Raw genomic sequence first — 20,453 nt, 5'->3', positions numbered from 1 at the left:
AAACAAATGTGCTGTCAGTATTCCACTAAGCGAAAATAAGCATATGTGCTGTCAGTATTCCACTATGCTAAAATAAACCTATGTGCTGCCAGTATTCCACTATGCTAAAATAATCCAATGTGCTGTCAGAATTCCACTATGTGCTGTCAGTCTTCCACTGTGCTAAAATAAACATATGTGCTGTCAGAATTAAAAACTGAACTGTCAGTATTACACTAAGCTAAAATAATCCAATGTGCTGTCAGAATTGAACTAAGCTAAAATAAACCACTGAGCTGTCAGTATTCCACTAAGCTCAAATAAACCAATGTGCTGTCAGTATTCCACTAAGCTAAAATAAACTAATTTTCTGTCAATATTCCACTATGCTAAAATAAACCTATGTGCTGTCAGTATTCCACTAAGCTAAAATAAACCTATGTGCTGTCAGTATTCCACTAAGCTCAAATAAACCTATGTGCTGTCAGTATTCCACTATGCTAAATTAAACTAATTTTCTGTCAGTATTCCACTAAGCTAAAATAAACCTATGTGCTGTCAGTATTCCACTAAGCTCAAATAAACCAATGAGCTGTCAGTATTCCACTATGCTCAAATAAACCTATGTGCTGTCAGTATTCCACTATGCTAAAATAAGCCTATGTGCTGTCAGTATTCCACTATGCTAAAATAAACCTATGTGCTGCCAGTATTATACTAAGCTAAAATAAACCTATGTGCTGTCAGTATTCCACTTAGCTAAAATAAACTAATTTTCTGTCAATATTCCACTATGCTAAAATAAACCTATGTGCTGTCAGTATTCCACTAAGCTAAAATAAACCTATGTGCTGTCAGTATTCCACTATGTTAAGACAAACCTATGTGCTGTCAGAATTCAACTAAGCTAAAATAAACCAATGTGCTGTCAGTATTCCACTTAGCTAAAATAAACCAATGTTCTGTTAGTTTTCCACTATGCTCAAATAAACCTATGTGCTGTCAGTATTCCACTATGCTAAAATAAGCCTATGTGCTGTCAGTATTCCACTATGCTTAAATAAACCTATGTGCTGCCAGTATTCCGCTAAGCTAAAATAAACCTATGTGCTGTCAGTATTCCACTATGCTAAGATTAACCTATGTGCTGTCAGAATTCAACTAAGCTAAAATAAAGTAATATGCTGTCAGAATTCCACTAAGCTAAAATAAACCAATGTGCTGTCAGTATTCCCCTTAGCTCAAATAAACCAATGAGCTGTCAGTATTCCACTACGCTCAAATAAACAAATGTGCTGTCAGTATTCCACTAAGCGAAAATAAGCCTATGTGCTGTTCGTATTCCACTAAGCTAAAATAAACCTATGTGCTGTCAGTATTCCGCTATGCTCAAATAAACTAATTTTCTGTCAATATTCCACTATGCTAAAATAAACCAATGTGCTGTCAGTATTCCACTAAGCTAAAATAAACCACTGAGCTGTCAGTATTCCACTAAGCTCAAATAAACCAATGTGCTGTCAGTATTCCACTAAGCTAAAATAAACTAATTTTCTGTCAATATTCCACTATGCTAAAATAAACCAATGTGCTGTCAGTATTCCACTAAGCTAAAATAAACCTATGTGCTGTCAGTATTCCACTATGCTAAAAAAAAAATATGTGCTGTCAGAATTAAAAACTGAACTGTCAGTATTCCACTAAGCTCAAATAATCCAATGTGCTGTCAGAATTGAACTAAGCTAAAATAAACCATTGAGCTGTCAGTATTCCACTAAGCTCAAATAAACCTATGTGCTGTCAGTATTCCACTATGCTAAAATAAACTAATTTTCTGTCAGTATTCCACTAAGCTAAAATAAACCTATGTGCTGTCAGTATTCCACTAAGCTCAAATAAACCAATGAGCTGTCAGTATTCCACTATGCTCAAATAAACCTATGTGCTGTCAGTATTCCACTATGCTAAAATAAGCCTATGTGCTGTCAGTATTCCACTATGCTAAAATAAACCTATGTGCTGCCAGTATTATACTAAGCTAAAATAAACCTATGTGCTGTCAGTATTCCACTTAGCTAAAATAAACTAATTTTCTGTCAATATTCCACTATGCTAAAATAAACCTATGTGCTGTCAGTATTCCACTAAGCTAAAATAAACCTATGTGCTGTCAGTATTCCACTATGTTAAGACAAACCTATGTGCTGTCAGAATTCAACTAAGCTAAAATAAACCAATGTGCTGTCAGTATTCCACTTAGCTAAAATAAACCAATGTTCTGTTAGTTTTCCACTATGCTCAAATAAACCTATGTGCTGTCAGTATTCCACTATGCTAAAATAAGCCTATGTGCTGTCAGTATTCCACTATGCTTAAATAAACCTATGTGCTGCCAGTATTCCACTAAGCTAAAATAAACCTATGTGCTGTCAGTATTCCACTAAGCTAAAATAAACTAATTTTCTGTCAATATTCCACTATGCTAAAATAAACCAATGTGCTGTCAGTATTCCACTAAGCTAAAATAAACCTATGTGCTGTCAGTATTCCACTATGCTAAAAAAAAAATTATGTGCTGTCAGAATTAAAAACTGAACTGTCAGTATTCCACTAAGCTCAAATAATCCAATGTGCTGTCAGAATTGAACTAAGCTAAAATAAACCATTGAGCTGTCAGTATTCCACTAAGCTCAAATAAACCTATGTGCTGTCAGTATTCCACTATGCTAAAATAAACTAATTTTCTGTCAGTATTCCACTAAGCTAAAATAAACCTATGTGCTGTCAGTATTCCACTAAGCTCAAATAAACCAATGAGCTGTCAGTATTCCACTATGCTCAAATAAACCTATGTGCTGTCAGTATTCCACTATGCTAAAATAAGCCTATGTGCTGTCAGTATTCCACTATGCTAAAATAAACCTATGTGCTGCCAGTATTCCACTAAGCTAAAATAAACCTATGTGCTGTCAGTATTCCACTTAGCTAAAATAAACTAATTTTCTGTCAATATTCCACTATGCTAAAATAAACCTATGTGCTGTCAGTATTCCACTAAGCTAAAATAAACCTATGTGCTGTCAGTATTCCACTATGTTAAGACAAACCTATGTGCTGTCAGAATTCAACTAAGCTAAAATAAACCAATGTGCTGTCAGTATTCCACTAAGCTAAAATAAACCAATGTTCTGTTAGTTTTCCACTATGCTCAAATAAACCTATGTGCTGTCAGTATTCCACTATGCTAAAATAAGCCTATGTGCTGTCAGTATTCCACTATGCTTAAATAAACCTATGTGCTGCCAGTATTCCACTAAGCTAAAATAAACCTATGTGCTGTCAGTATTCCACTATGCTAAGATTAACCTATGTGCTGTCAGAATTCAACTAAGCTAAAATAAAGTAATATGCTGTCAGAATTCCACTCAGCTAAAATAAACCAATGTGCTGTCAGTATTCCCCTTAGCTCAAATAAACCAATGAGCTGTCAGTATTCCACTACGCTCAAATAAACAAATGTGCTGTCATAATTCCACTAAGCGAAAATAAGCCTATGTGCTGTTCGTATTCCACTAAGCTAAAATAAACCTATGTGCTGTCAGTATTCCACTAAGCTCAAATAAACCAATGAGCTGTCAGTATTCCACTACGCTCAAATAAACAAATGTGCTGTCAGTATTCCACTAAGCGAAAATAAGCCTATGTGCTGTCAGTATTCCACTATGTTAAAATAAACCTATGTGCTGTCAGTATTGCACTTAGCTAAAATAAACGAATGTGCCGTCACTATTCCACTATGCTAAAATAAACCTATGTGCTGCCAGTATTCCACTATGCTAAAATAATCCAATGTGCTGTCAGAATTCCACTAAGCTAAAATAAACCATTGTGCCGTCAGTATTCCACTAAGCTAAAATAAACCTATGTGCTGCCAGTATTCCACTATGCTAAAATAATCAAATGTGCTGTCAGAGCTCAACTAAGCTAAAATAAACCAATGTGCTATCATTATTCCACTATGCTAAAATAAATCTATGTGCTGTCAGTATTCCACTGTGCTAAAATAAACATATGTGCTGTCAGAACTAAAAACTGAACTGTCAGTATTCCACTAAGCTAAAATAATCCAATATGCTGTCAGAATTGAACTAAGCTAAAATAAACCACTGAGCTGTCAGTATTCCACTAAGCTCAAATAAACCAATGTGCTGTCAGTATTCCACTAAGCTAAAATAAACTAATTTTCTGTCAATATTCCACTATGCTAAAATAAACCTATGTGCTGTCAGTATTCCACTAAGCTAAAATAAACCTATGTGCTGTCAGTATTCCACTATGCTAAGATAAACCTATGTGCTGTCAGAATTAAAAACTGAACTGTCAGTATTCCACTAAGCTCAAATAATCCAATGTGCTGTCAGAATTGCACTAAGCTAAAATAAACCACTGAGCTGTCAGTATTCCACTAAGCTCAAATAAACCAATGTGCTGTCAGTATTCCACTAAGCTAAAATAAACTAATTTTCTGTCAATATTCCACTATGCTAAAATAAACCAATGTGCTGTCAGTATTCCACTAAGCTAAAATAAACCTATGTGCTGTCAGTATTCCACTATGCTAAAAAAAATTATGTGCTGTCAGAATTAAAAACTGAACTGTCAGTATTCCACTAAGCTCAAATAATCCAATGTGCTGTCAGAATTGAACTAAGCTAAAATAAACCATTGAGCTGTCAGTATTCCACTAAGCTCAAATAAACCTATGTGTTGTCAGTATTCCACTAAGCTAAAATAAACCTATGTGCTGTCAGTATTCCACTATGCTAAGACAAACCTATGTGCTGTCAGAATTCAACTAAGGTAAAATAAACCAATGTGCTGGCAGTATTCCACTTAGCTAAAATAAACCAATGTTCAGTTAGTTTTCCACTATGCTCAAATAAACCACTGAACTGTCAGTATTCCACTAAGCTCAAATAAACCAATGTGCTGTCAGTATTCCACTAAGCTAAAATAAACTAATTTTCTGTCAATATTCCACTATGCTAAAATAAACCTATGTGCTGTCAGTATTCCACTAAGCTAAAATAAACCTATGTGCTGGCAGTATTCCACTATGCTAAGACAAACCTATGTGCTGTCAGAATTCAACTAAGCTAAAATAAACCTATGTGCTGTCAGTATTCCACTTAGCTAAAATAAACCAATGTTCTGTTAGTTTTCCACTATGCTCAAATAAACCTATGTGCTGTCAGTATTCCACTATGCTAAAATAAGCCTATGTGCTGTCAGTATTCCACTAAGCTGAAATAAACCTATGTTCTGCCAGTATTCCACTAAGCTAAAATAAACCTATGTGCTGTCAGTATTCCACTATGCTAAGATTAACCTATGTGCTGTCAGAATTCAACTAAGCTAAAATAAAGTAATATGCTGTCAGAATTCCACTAAGCTAAAATAAACCACTGTGCTGTCAGTATTCCCCTTAGCTAAAATAAACCTATATGCTGTTCGTATTCCACTAAGCTAAAATAAACCTATGTGCTGTCAGTATTCCACTTAGCTAAAATAAAGTAATATGCTGTTTGTATTCCACTAAGCTTTAAAAAAAAACAATGCGCTGTCGGTATTCCACTAAGCTAAAATAAACTAATATGCTGTTCGTATTCCACTAAGCTTAAATAAACTAATATCCTGTCTGTATAACACCAAGCTAAAATAAACCACTGTGCTATCAGTATTTCACTAAGCTAAAATAAACTAATGTGCTGTCAGTATTCCAATATATATGTAGAACTCGATGCTTGAACACTTTATTCTGATTACCTGTCAACGAGTTAGAATTCCTACTGCAAAATTAAAGAGGTAGTCGTTATACAAAAATAAGTTTTGGAATATTCAATGTGTATTGTTGAAATATTAATGAAAACATTTACGTTAAAAAATGTTTTTTGCATTTTTCAAATAATATTTATTCCAACCCACAAGCCTAAATATTGTACGTATTTTTATGTAGATATTTCAACATACCTATGACAACCCTATGCTATACATTGGAATGGGAAGAACACACTTCCTAGAATTCCGTGGGAATTTCCGTATTGACAACGACATCGACAGAAGAGTAGGACTGCGAAATTACACATATCAGAATTTTAATTGGACAGATGAGATTGACTTTTTAATGGACGATCATCAGGTATAATACATTTGTTCTATTTTGACAATTTGAAATGGATTGTATTTTCCTCATACACATTTAATGCAGCTGTATTCATTATATATCTTAAAATAATAATCATATATAATAAACCCAACTAGGTGCTATCAAACTTCTCTAGCGCCATTTTTAATGGGTGGTAGGAGTTATACAGGATTTTTTTCACCCCAACCTATAGGAACATAACTAGAATAATTTTCATAACAGCTTAAACAAGACCAATTCTTTGCGCGTTTAGATTATCAATTGACTGGGTCAGATTATGTGAACTTTCGTCTGCAACGCCCACTTGTCATATCATACGTGTAATAGACATTTAAACTGTGGGGTCGTCGAAGCTTCTAAAGTTTCTTTAAGTCGCTTTTTATATTTATTTCAATTAACTTATCCAGATTCACTTAGATTTTTGACTTTGGAGACAATTAACCTCGAATTAATGATGAAATGATATGAGATATCATATTTGATATTGGTAATTTTTTAGGGGATTGTAATGCGATATTAAATACAGTTTCTTTTTGTCTTAAATAGCTGAGATTTCGGATCACAACATACAATGAGAAATCAGTAGGGATTAATATAATTAACGATGGTATAGAATACGATTATCTTTGGTTCCGAGTGGTCGCTGAAGCCTCAGAACAAGTGTATGGTCTTGGAGAACAATTCAGTCACCTGAATCTGCGAGAATTTTCGTACACACCCGGAAAGGACCCAGAATTATTCTCGGTCAGTAGGTCACGTGACAGAATTTATCCCATTTGGACAAGAGAACAAGGTAAAGTATATACAAAATAAATGTAAAACTTTTTAGTCATAGCTACATATAATGTGATAAATGTTATGATTTAATAGAATAATATCGATAAGAAGAAATAAAAATATCTGTTTTGAGCATGTCAATGCGAATTTAGTCAGTGTTAAACATATCACTGAGAGAAAAAAAACCAATAGCTTATAAACAAGCACAAACATCATCAAGAAGCGGTAGATTTATAATGAATGGACCTTTGGCTTTCACAATTTTGCCTACAACATTTTTTTCTGCAAGATGCAATAGTACGAAAAAACAACCGATCACAACTCTTTTAATTAAGTCATTGCAAAACTAGATACCTCATTAATAGGATTAATAGCTCACATATTAGGTTGTAAGATTTTTGTTCCTATTAAAGTAAAAAAAATTAAAAAAAAAACCCATTGTGTTTCGCCTTTTACTGTACTACCTTCCGATTAGTATGTGATCACATGTAGAAGAAATCAAAGATCTGTTGTCTTTAAAATATGAAATTGTTATACTCAACTATTTTTTTTAAAGTTCGACTCAGCTCCTGAGTTTAGCTAGCAGGAACAAGCTACCCTTCAGTGCAATTAAGTACCGTACTTAGCGCTGAGTTTTGCGAGCAGGAACAAGTTACCCTTCAGTGCAATACAGTACCGTACTTAGCTCTGAGTTTTGCGAGAAGTAACAACTTAATTATCCCTCAGTGCAATAAAGTACCGTACTTAGCTCTGAGTTTTGCGACAAGTAACAACTTACTATTCAGTGTAACAAAGTACCGTAATTGGCTCTGAGTTTTGCGAGCAGGAACAAGTTACTCTTCAGTGCAATAACGTTCCGTAATTAGCGCTAAGTTTTGCAAGACGTAACAATTTACTCGTAATCTTCAGTGCAATAAAGTACCGTACTTAGCTCTGTGTTTTGCGAGAAGTAACAATTTACCATTCAGTGCAATAAAGTACCGTACTTAGCACTTGAGTTTTGCTAGAAGTAACAACTTATCCTTCAGTGCATTTAAGTACCGTACTTAGCTCTTTAGTTTTGCGAGCAGGCACAACTTACTATTATGTTAAATAAAGTACCGTACTCAGCTCTGCTAAGGGTCTTGTTGCTCAATCGTTAGTTTTCTATGAAATGTTCTTGACTGTGTTTGTCTCTTTCTCCGATGTTTTGATATTGATTATGGTATTGTTTCTTCGACGCGTTTTTTTATTGCACCTTGTCATCTTTTATCACTTTTAAGGAATGATTGCATTCAAGATCATTCAACAATAGGTTGGGTTTGTGTTATTTTTTTTCATTTTCATTTTTCTATAAAGTGATATGAGTAATACTATTGGCATCTACTGCATGATGTGTTTGTCATAAATTACATGCTAGATCTCAACAAGACTAATGTCTTTATTGCAGCATCTAATCTACCTCTTGTATCTGATATCTAATAACTTACATTTTGTTTTAACTCTATGTTGCTCTATTTTTAGTACTCCGGCTGATTCTTGAGAATACTCAATGTAAGTTTCGGAGATAAATATTTTCAGAAGATGTACTTTTATTTCAGGTGTTGGACGGGACAAACATGACCAAGTAACATTTTTCGCCGATAAAATGAGTGGCGCTGGCGGTGATTATCATACGACATACTTTCCACAAGCAACCTTTATCAGTTCTAGAAAGTACTTATTTCATTACGATGGCTATAACTATGCTGAGTTCGATTTCAGTCACAACCAATATCATGAAGTTTTCATAAAAGGAGACTTTTCAAATCTTGCAATCATCCCCCGAAATAACATGGTGGATCTCGTGAAAAGTTTTGTTACAGACACGCCTTTGGGGAAAATGGCACCTCTACCTAGCTGGTTACGAGATGGCATTATACTTGGCGTTCAAGGAGGAACAGATATTGTAAATATATTTTTCAAATATTTGTCCAAAATCATTTCTACAATGTCTATGTACAGAACACATAGACAGAATCAATCCCTAATGGCGTAGACTTAAACTATTACTTTTGATGGTCTTATTTTCTTGAAACCGTTTCTTTTACATTTCAAACAATTTGTAGGAAATCAAAATATTGGGAAAACAAATACTGATTTATCACATAACTGTTTTAATCCTCGCGTACGTTTAAATGCCTAGAGTGGTGTTATGCATCTCTATGGTCTGTTTCCGATCTGTACCAGTTTAAAGTGTTTGGTTATGGTAGTTTACCATCAATTGTTAGGATTTCTTCATTTTCAACCTTAATCCGCATGTTCCTTGTGGGCTGAACTTTTGAAGTTCCTAACTATTGTATTGAAAATTAAAAAAAAAAAAAATAACTGAACAAAATGTTCTGGTAAAGAAATATTGTAGCCTACATTTTGATTTTTATAAATTTTTAATAAGATTGATTGATGCATTTTGTACAGATGTTAAAAAGGCTAAAGACTGCCCAAGACCAAGGAGTTGCTGTAAATGGGTTGTGGATACAGGATTGGGCGGGAATTAAGAACACGACGTTTGGTCAGAGACTGTTTTGGAATTGGAAATGGAACCCAAAAAGATATCCGGGTAATTTTGTTGTATATTAATTCAATGAAGTATTGATAAAAATATTTCAAAGATCATAACTCAAAAATTCTCCATATATAGAGATCTATAGAGTATTTACACATCCGGTACAGCAAAACGGACGATCCTCTTTCGCAGGCGTTTTATTGTCAATCTAGAGATGACCAAGGAATTATCTAATCTATTAAGATGTTACTAGATTAAAAAAAGTTAGTAATTTTTTAAATCAAGGTAAATAAAAAGATTTTCGAACTCAAGGTGATTAAAGTTAACCTTTCAACTATACTTTTCGTAAATTTTATCAATTCGAAATAATGCATTGCAGGTTTGGACCAGAAAATCAAAGATCTGAAAGCTCAAGGAGTGAAGGTGCTTGCATATATAAACCCAAATTTGAATATCGAAGGTGATTTGTATAAGACGGCATCAAGCCAAGGTTTTGTGGTGAAAAACAGAACTGGAAACCCGTATCTTTTAGATTTTGGCGAATTTTTGTGTGGTATAGTTGATTTGACCAACCCAGCTGCATTTAATTGGTATAAAGGTAAGTAGGAAAGTATGTTTACAAATGCTAGGACGGAACGTGTGAAATCACAATATATCAGGTTCAGAAAATCTCTATATTTAGGGGAAACAGTAACATATATAAGCAGTGATCAACAGTGTCCATTAAATTGGTTAAAGCCACCGATGAATTTTTTTCAGAAGGATAAGCCTTAATAACATTCATTGAGTAGTATAATGATTTACATTGAAAAGGAATTTTTTTATAGCACACACTGTTTAAATGTAATCAATTATCAGAAAATAAGACACTTGTAATATACATTGGTATAGAACTCTAAGAAAAAAAAGGCATTTCAAAGGTATATCATTCTTAAAACTTCTAGTACAAAACTGCAAATGCATGACAACTTTAAAACGGCTGTTCATTTTACATTTAAACAAAATTGTAATTGGACAATACCCTTAGTTCATATTGTGTCATTGTTGTAGGTCAAATTAAAACTAACATGATAGATCTAGGTCTTAGTGGCTGGATGGCTGATTTCGGAGAGTATCTACCCGTAGATGCTGTAGTGTTTGACAAAACTTTGTCTATTGAGATGGTTCACAATCAGTGGCCAGTATTATGGGCAAGTTGTAATAGGCAAGCAGTAGAGGAGTCGGGGAAACTAGGAGAGATAGTATTCTGGATGAGAGCTGGTGCCGCACGTGAGTAATATCACAATTAGCCAAGTGATTTTATGACCTCAAAACTCACAATTCCAAAAAAGTATGTAAATAAACCTGGTGTCGGTACTATGTCACACAGGAGGGTTTGAACAGTTTTGGTGGAAGAACAATTCAAGGGATAAATGGGAATTAAATACAATATTTCAAGGTATTTTCTAAAGTATCGATGTCCATTTTATTGTAATATACTGATTAGTTTTGAGAAAATCTCTTCAAACGATCCTCATGGAAACAGTCATGGAATCATGGATTGGAACAGACATTTTTAAGATCAAATTTTTGGGCAGAACCAAGTTTAACAGCCCGAAGAACTTTCAAGGAATATATTTAACATTTTAGTAATAAAACAATTCTTTTAAAACATTTTAATCAAAGAAATCAAGTCATACATTTTTGCAAGACGTACCGGCAATAGCATATCCATAAAATTGAAACCACAAAGAATTAGAAAAATAGACTAAAAGGTGACATGCCCAGAGAAACACATCGCAATTAAAAAATAAGCACATAAAACACGTATATATGACAAGCCGTTTTGCTATTTATTCTTACTTCAAGATATCTCATAAACTTTATAAGATATCTTATATAGTTTATAAGATATCTCATATAATTTATCAGATATCTTATATATAAATCTTTATAAGATATCTCATAAACTATATAAGATATCTTATAAACTATATAAGATATCTTATAAACTATATGAGATATCTTATAAATCATATGAGATATCTTATAAATTATATAAGAAATTGTTTATAAGATATCTCATATACTTTATAAGAAATCTTATAAACTTTAGAAGATATCTTATAAATTTTAGGAGATATCTTATATAACATTAAAGATATCTTGTATAATATATAAGATATCTCATAAAAATGAAATTATATTAGATATCTTATATATTATAAGAGATATATTATATATTATAAGAGATATCTTATATATTATAGGAGATATCTTATTAAGTTTATTAGATATCTCCTAAAGTTTATAAGATATATGTAGATGCAGCAAACTAATAGCAAACTAAATTGTGTAGTGTTATTGGCTTTGACGTAGACTTATTATTTCTTGACCGTTAAAGCTTTACCCAAATGTTAAACGTGTACATATACCACTTTTTTTAAGAATGAAGAATATCTTTATCTTGCAGAGTATTAACTAGACTGTAGACACGTTATTAAACCTGTTTTTATTCTTTATATAGGTACTTCAAACTATACCACACTCATGTGGGCTGGAGACCAGAATGTGGACTTCAGTTATGGTGATGGTCTACCGTCTACCATTATAGCTGCTACGTCTATGGGTCTGTCAGGTACAGGTCTGACACATTTCGATATTGGTGGCTACACTACTTTTGGATCTTTGGGACTTAGAAGAACAGCTGAGTTGTTACTGAGATCTGCAGAAATGGCGGTATTTACACCTGTCATGAGAACTCACGAGGGTTAGTTTATCCATTTTTTTTTTAATTTTAAAAGTTTTTAATTTTGATGGCCGGATACGGCCAATCTATACTATTAAACGAGAAGACCTCATTTTGTGTGTCGCTTCTCTTCCTTCCACAATAAATTAATCATCATGCCTCTGTGTCCTATAGGGACCATGTATTGTCGTATTTGTCATCCATTCTTTTGATTATTCAGTTTGGGTTATTTTTGGGAGAAAAACGAAAAAACTGCGTCCGGATATTTTTCCGTCGTTGGACGAAATTTTAAGTCAGACTAGACATCCGGTTTGCATTTTTTCTGTACGAATAACGTATATTTGCTATCTGCTATCATTTTCAAGTTTACTATCCACGGTGGTCACTGAGTTTATGAAATAGAGAAGATCAATATGATATGTCAATGACCGCCGAGGATCGATAACTAAATTGAAAGTTGATAGTAAAAAGCAAATACACTTAATTTATAATAATGTATGTTCATTATACACGACAGATAAACGCTTACATTATTGAAATCAATAGAAAAAAAAATATAGGAATTTTGGAGGAAAAAAATTAGGAGCCGGGCTAGAAAAACAATTGTCATGTCCCAAAGTACCTATAACTTTTGATACCTTTTCTGAAATTCTTAAGTCATAAAATTTTTACAAAAATTCATCGGGTCACTAAGTATAATAAATAGAGAGGGTCTATGTAATTCATCGGGTCACAGGGTATATATAATATATCAATGACTGCCGTGGATTGATTAGTTAACTTGAGAAAAAGGAGAAGGGGTTGAGAAACAATGGCCCTGTCCCCAAGTGCCTTTAACTTTTATTACCTTTCCTGAAATTCTCCAGTCATTAATTGTTTTATAAAATTCATCCTACAACACTTTACAAACTTTCAATTACGCTCTGGATGCCCGCAATTTCGCGGGTATGTTCTGGCATTTATCATCCTTGCTTAAAGTATTTCAGTTTGGGTTATTTTGGGAGGAAAACGCAAATATAGGCGTCCATATATCCGTCTATTGTTCCCGTCATCGAGAAATAAAAAAGACTTCCGCTGCCCTTTAGGCCTGTTTTGAAATTAAACATAATTTGCACAAGTACTTGGGACAGAACAATTTTTTTTTTTTTTTTAGTTTTTCTGTATACTATGATCATACATATAGTATAGATAAAGTGAACTTTCTATTTATATATATTATCAATTCCAATAGTTTTCTATCCACGGCGGTCACTGAAATATTTTTGTATACTACATACATATACTGTTACGGTTTAGGGTATAAGCTGTAGGTTTGTACATACGACTGTTTCAGGCTACTCAGTAAACACTCTATTCTATTTTCGCGTTCGTCGTTTACTGGTAGCCAACGCGTATACAAAGACATTTGATGAACATTGTGTATACTTATATATTGTTATTGTATGTAAATATTGTTAGTAAGGTCTCTGGGAATAATAATAATAGAGTTCGTTTTCATTGTTTGACCACGGGGGTCCCCTGACTGAATGACTGTTCCCACCTTCTGTTTACCCTTATTTCACACGTTCCCGCTTTTTTACCTTGTTATTTTATTAGCGTTAGGCATATATATTGTAACCGGGGCCCATACATGCTAAGAGTATGCTTAGATAAGTCCCGTTTGTCCATTTCCCGACTCGACAGAATGTCAATATTCCGATCGCCGTCATTTGCATCACTATGTTTATTGACGTCAGTGACCTAATGACCTGAGATCAGCATCCAATCAGCATAACGTAATTTGCCCACCATCTCCATAGGGGCACGAGACGTTGGTGGGGCAGAGATATATAAGCGAGTGCACAACAGTCTTCAGACAGACTGCGGCCCGCTACCAGGGCAGTCACTGCTGATACCAAGGAAACTTACCAAAGGCAAGGTAAACCAAAAGTGCCGCAGTCGATGCAATACATGTACCTTTGCATCCCCGTTGGATAAATGGACCAAACCATAATTGACCTAGATGTTTTACTACGTTTACTACGATGTTGACAAACGATTAACGTACCGAAAAGGGGGGTCTCTGTATATTTTATTAAGTGTTCTGTTGGGTTTTCATGCAATTTATACTTGGAATAGTATTGAATGTTTTGTATATACATGTAATAAATTGTGAAGCTTTATTAATCTTGTTATCTGTTGTACATGTAGTTAGTAAGTCAATGTAAATGAGTTTCTGTGCTACCATATTTAGACCAGTGCCTTAACTGTTTTGCCTGCTACGCTACCATAGCCTTGACCATTTTGTCAGCTACGCTACCAGTATAACTTAGTCTGTAACTCGACACCAGAGTTGACAGTTCTATATCAGAATTTACCAGAAATATAGTAACCAGTGTGTTAACCTCGTAATAATACCTTTTACTTATTGGACACCCCCGTCACGTAACAATACTATGAATAAATTGTATAAATTTGCTATAAATTTCCAATAGTTTACTGAGGTTACTTTTAATATATCAGTGACCGTTTTAAATAGTAATTATAGTATTTATATATGTATGTTTATAGTATACAGAAAAACAGAAAGAATAAAAATCGGTATTTGGAAAAAAGGGGCAGGGCCAAAAAAAATGTGCCCAGTCCCCAAGTACCTTTGACTTCTGATACCTCTCCTGGAATCTCCAGTTATAATTCTTTTACAGTTTACATACGCTCTATTTCCCCGCGATTTCGCGGGTGTGTTCATGTATATATAAAAGATGTGGTAGGAATGTCAAGACAACTCTCCATTCAGGTCACAATGTGTAAAATATTAACAACTATAGTACATTTTTCAACACGTTTTCGCGACTGAGTGATTTTTGTTTTTCAAAAATGAAAAACGCGTTAATAAAAAATGTTAATACAAGACAAATGCATGCGACTCATATTCGAAGATGATCCAATCTATTTCTTTCAAAAATATATGAAAGTTGAATGAAACTTTTTAGCAGTTTTAATCTCTTTTGTTTTCCTTTAGGCAATCAACCAGACTTCAATGTACAGGCTTATTCCAATCAATATATCCTTCTACAGTTTGCCAGGCTAGTCAAGATTTATAGAATGTTAGGGAATTACACTAACTCTGTCATACAGACATGTGTTAGGGATGGAATTCCCGCACAAAGACCTCTAGTTCTTCACTATCAAAATGATCCAGTGGCCGTAAATGCTAAATATCAGTACATGTATGGATCCGATTTATTAATAGCACCAGTTATACAGGCTAATGTTACATCACAGAAGGTGTATCTTCCTCAGGGTGAATGGGTATTTTTATGGAATACTTCCACGCAAACTGCAGGAAATAAATATATAACGGTACCTGCTCCTATAGGACAACCACCGGTGTTTTACCAGAAAACATCACCATATTCAGCAACATTCAATGCTGTTTCTAAAATACCACTGGTACCGCCACCACCAACAACTAACCAACCATCTACAAAGGCCCCAGGTAGTAGTAACTCTGGTGTTCTGACTGCAACTAATAGCGTTCTTCTGTTACTAACACTTTATACACAGCTTATGTATAATTTTTCTATTTAATTTTTTTTTCTATTTTTTCATCTATGTTCATTAATTTTTTGTTTGTTTGAGGGTGTGGGGCATGTATATTTCCATTTTTCAGTTATTGATTTTATCAAAATAAATTTAAAAAAAATAGACGTTGGACAGACTGCATGTAATAAACACGTTGTAAGAGATTGTATTGAGAATAACATTCAAAATAAGTTGACAAACACACATTATATTTTTTTTGTAAATGGAGAACTTAAAAGTTGAAACATAGTACAATTAATGCAAGTTCTATTATAACTTTGAAAAATCTACCAAATGTGTCTGTATTGAATATATATGTTCATTAAAAAAAAATTGAGGAGCATTATGCTTCTTACATGTATATTTTCAATCAATATTCATGTATGCATACAAACTAATCATGGTATCATATTACTACAGCTCTATGAGGAATCTCTGAGACTGGTATTTTGGTTTTATTTTTTTAAAGGTTGTGATCCATTAGATATAAACAAAATAATTAGCATTCATTTGAAATTTTAATCAGCAAGCATCATACACGTTTAAATATTACACATCTTTAGAAAAGAGTTCTTATTTTTCAGAACAGAATTTTCATATGAGATATTTTATGATATCTGAGGATAGGAACCGGTAAATGTTAATAAAATTTTGTCACAGTAAAAAAACAAAACAAGGGTGTTAATTTACTCTATCACATGGCTGAGAGGGTGACCATTTTTTTTTAATGTCACCCTCTCGACTAGATCAATCAAAAATCCATAATTTAAAGAACAACGAATTGAATTTACATCAAGTTATTAAAGACAATGCTTAAGTTATACATTTTAGCTCAGATTCTAATATTTGACTGTCAAAATATAAAAACTATACATCTTGCTTCACTTCTGTTGATTTTTCTAATTCCCGTACTTGACGTCCCTAGAAAATACGTTTAAATAAAATTTATCTGTAAAAGACAATAAAGATAAGACATTCAGTATAATAAATTAAATAACACACAGCTGAAAGGGTGATAGAGTAGATTGGTACCTCTGGAAAAAGTATTGTCAACCGTGGCTGTCTCTTGTCTAATAAACGTTTAGAACATGTAAATTCTGTAACTTTATTCATGACCAACGTTTGGTTATCAGTCTAAAGTGCAAGGGAAGTGTGCAGAAACTTCTGCGAAAACTTAACATCGATATGAACTCTCAAGGTCGCATCCAATGTAAAAATTACTGGATTTTCCATCGATTTCTATCAAGGATTTGTATAGTCTTGATTTGTATAGTAAGACTATACAAATCCTTGTTTCTATCTATGTTTTTTATCTGTTATTATGAATATATATGCCTTCTTTACATAAAATTTACTAACTTACTAAGGCCACACCAATTTAATTTCTTGTTCTACGGATTTTTGGACTCCAAAAATTGGGGCGAGCGAGCGATTTGAAAATTTTAATAAAAAAATATTTAATTTGCAAATTTTTGAGGCGAAGCTTGAAAAGTAAAGGCGAGCGATTATAATTTTTTTTGTAAACATAAAATAGTAGGATTTGACAATATTAAAACTTGATTTATCACTTGTACTTTGACATTTCTTTAATTTATGAAGTATTTTTTTCCCTGTTTACCAAGAAATAATTGAATAATTAAATCTGGTCTTTGTATGTGTGACTGACAATGAGACAATTCTCCATCCAAGTCATAATCAGGTTGGGAACAACCCCTTAATGTTATAAATATCCCTTTTAATGAGGGGTCAATATAACTTTACAATATATTTTTTTGTAAAAAACACTTTTTAGTACAAAAGGGTTCATATTTTCCCAAAGAACTATATATCTATCTGGTATTAAATGGTCCAAGAATTTTGTAATATTTCTGGACTTTAACCATTTTGTTAACCATGTTAACACATTTACTTTAACAGTTTAATATTATTCATAATAAGTGGACCCCTCTTTTAGAAAAGTTATGAAAAATATGTTGTATTTAACCTCTTTTTGAGTAAAAAATTCTAAGTTATCAAAGGCTTTGTATAGTAGCACTTTACAAATCCTTTGTATTTCTATTTTCTTTTCTACAACAGTAAAATGACCCCTTGTCTGAAAAAAAAGGGGGGGGGGGGTATTGTTCCAAACACAGGTCAAAGTACGGCCTTTTACAAAGGGCTTTGATCAATACCAAACAGCAAGCTATAAGGGACCCTAAAATCATTAGTGTACACAATTCGAACAGGAAAACCAACGACCTAATTTATATATCCAAACGCCGAAACGGGAAAATACCAATGCACCACATCAACAAACGACAACTGCTGAACGACAGGTCCCTGAATCAATCAGGACAGGTGCATAAACATACAGCGGCTATGGATAGTTTTGTTTCGCCAGCATACAATATAATTGCAGTTGAAAGCAACTCTTTCAGAAGTTCCTTGAATTTTATTCTATAAACAACGATCATTTTGTGATAGGGAATATAAGTAAGGGGGAAAGAACCTACGTTTTGTTCTCACGGTATAGGTATTTCGGAGCACTCCACCTTGGGATTAATTGGTTTCACAGATATGTACAGTGTGGTGGGGTGCTAATAGGTTTAAAAAACTTTGATCTAAAGACAAATGTTTATGATCTTTTTTATAATATTAACAAAAAAACGGTGCGGAAAATGGACATGATTACATTTACGGATGCGGGAAGCGAGAATATAAAAAAAATAAAAAAAATATGTTTTGAAAAAAAAAGGTGCGGGCGGGTCCGTCGAACAAGGAATTAAATTGGTGTGGCCTTATGAATTTGTAATAAAATAAAATTTCACATTTTTGTTGCTAAACTTTTTTGGCTCAGTATATTTATGTATATGGTAAAGCTTAACAAAGTCAGTAAAATAGCCATTGATATATTATAGTTCGTTTCTGTGTGTGTAACATTTAATGTTGTGTCGTTGTTACCCTCAGTTTTAGTTTGTAACCCGGATTTGTTTTTTCTTTATCGATTTATGAGTTTCCAACAGCATTTATTTAACAGCTTGTCGGGAATTTTACTTTCATGGATTGTGGTTCAAAGGGACTAAATATTATTGCAAGTGCCTGAATTATGAAGTTATATACAAATTTTTACATATACTCTAATTCTCCTTTCCTCAAAATGTTTTTAATTGGTTTCCACGTTGGATTTCAATATCTTTTGGGAGTCGAAATATAGGAATTGTACTTACACAGTCAGGTAAGATTTTATCCTTCCAATCCCAAAGACAATTTCTTTATCCTTAGTCTCTCATATGGGTCACACCCATGGTATTTCACCATTTTTTTTCATTCTGTGTACTTTCATATTATTTATCGATCCATTTAATTATTCAAACTGTCGTTTCAGTATGGGGATTTTATAGTGTTTTTTTTAGAAAGATTCTGTTTAATATTAAACTACACATTTTGTTATATTTCTTACCATTAATCTTAGAGCTTTTTGATCTTTCCTTATTTTTGTATGTAATAAAAGTACATGTAATTAATTATTTAGAGATTTGACCAGCTTTACTCAAATTATAAAAATCCATGAAATAATATATAAACTTTTACTGTTCAATGTCTTTTTTCAACCTTAAAACACATCAGTACATTTTGCTTACTGTTAACATTCTTAAGGCTATTAACTTTTTGTAGGATTGTTTGATTTTATGACTGCCATGGAGTATCAAGCAGATAAGAAAACTTGTGATGCTTCACCATGAACAGTTAGTGTGGATATCATATAAATAGTTGTACATATACTAGACTATAATTTGTCACCATGAATATGTTTAGATGGCATTTAAAAGTCATTTTTGTTAAAAAAAAAATATACGATTAAATAATTTATTTCAACGAGTCTAATACAAGTAAAATAATTGGAAAAGGACATTTTATTTTACACATGAGGTAGTACTATTTGTTTGTTTTAGTAGAGATGTTTTCCCTTTCACTGGGGAAAGTGGCAACAAGGAACATTGTGTCTTTGTTCTCGTCTATAACAAATAAACGTATAATATTTGTATAATATTTGTATGGTGTGTATTATTATGCCAGTAACAAAGGATGATGCCTACAGTATATAATTTAGTTTGCTTATCCTTCATTACATACTCCAAGATGATTAATCATAGGTTTTTTATGTATTGAGGGGCCTCCGTGGCCGAGCGGTCTAGGTAATCAAACCACTGTATCCCTAGCCATGTATTGAGGGGCATCCGTGGCGTGCGGCCTAGGTAGTCAAACTACTGTATCACTAGCCAGTCAACACTGAGGTTGTCAGTTATAAATTTGCATGGGACAGGTGCACTTGACTCCAATCTAAATTGACTAGGATTGTCAGTTGTTCTTCTGAAAGTCAGTGTTTCTTTGGCACTCCGGCTTTTTTCCACAAATACAAACTGACCTCCACGAAATACATGTAAGATATAGCATTGAAAGTGAGATTAAAAACCAATCAATCTATGTATGGTTTTCTGGACTGAAGCTTGTCTTTTCATCTATTTTCTTTTCATCTGATATTGTCTGTCTTTCAAACTAAAGTAAATATTCAGAAACATTTTGCACAACAAGCCATTATAGTACAAACAATATAGTTTCAGTCGGATTAAAATGATATTGGTTTGAGCAAGTTCGTTTTTCGTTCGAATGCTATTGGGACGAAATTTGAGATGGAC

General features: G+C 33.3%; 1 protein-coding gene across 4 annotated transcripts in view; it reads left to right on the top strand.

The window, feature by feature from the left end:
* The window catches only part of LOC139527097 (sulfoquinovosidase-like), a 29,586-nt gene extending 9,782 nt beyond the window's left edge, over window positions 1–19,804 (top strand). Inside the window, exons 3-11 of one of the 4 annotated variants that reach the window (XM_071322391.1) lie at window positions 5,996–6,178; window positions 6,731–6,977; window positions 8,542–8,888; window positions 9,398–9,539; window positions 9,865–10,083; window positions 10,536–10,754; window positions 11,992–12,234; window positions 15,215–15,691; window positions 19,432–19,804. In XM_071322391.1, coding sequence (XP_071178492.1) covers window positions 5,996–6,178; window positions 6,731–6,977; window positions 8,542–8,888; window positions 9,398–9,539; window positions 9,865–10,083; window positions 10,536–10,754; window positions 11,992–12,234; window positions 15,215–15,691; window positions 19,432–19,499 — 2,145 coding nt within the window. In that variant the 3' untranslated portion in view covers window positions 19,500–19,804. Of the gene's footprint in view, window positions 1–5,995; window positions 6,179–6,730; window positions 6,978–8,541; window positions 8,889–9,397; window positions 9,540–9,864; window positions 10,084–10,535; window positions 10,755–11,991; window positions 12,235–15,214; window positions 17,141–19,431 lie in introns of those variants that run through there. The other 3 variants (XM_071322384.1, XM_071322380.1, XM_071322371.1) reach the window with 3 other exon arrangements.
* The last annotated feature ends 649 nt before the right edge of the window (window positions 19,805–20,453 follow it).

This window comes from Mytilus edulis, chromosome 1 (genome assembly GCF_963676685.1).
Source record: "Mytilus edulis chromosome 1, xbMytEdul2.2, whole genome shotgun sequence".
NCBI classification, from domain to species: domain Eukaryota; kingdom Metazoa; phylum Mollusca; class Bivalvia; order Mytilida; family Mytilidae; genus Mytilus; species Mytilus edulis.
Note: the sequence above shows the minus strand (reverse complement) of the source record. Positions and strands in the feature narration are given on the sequence as shown.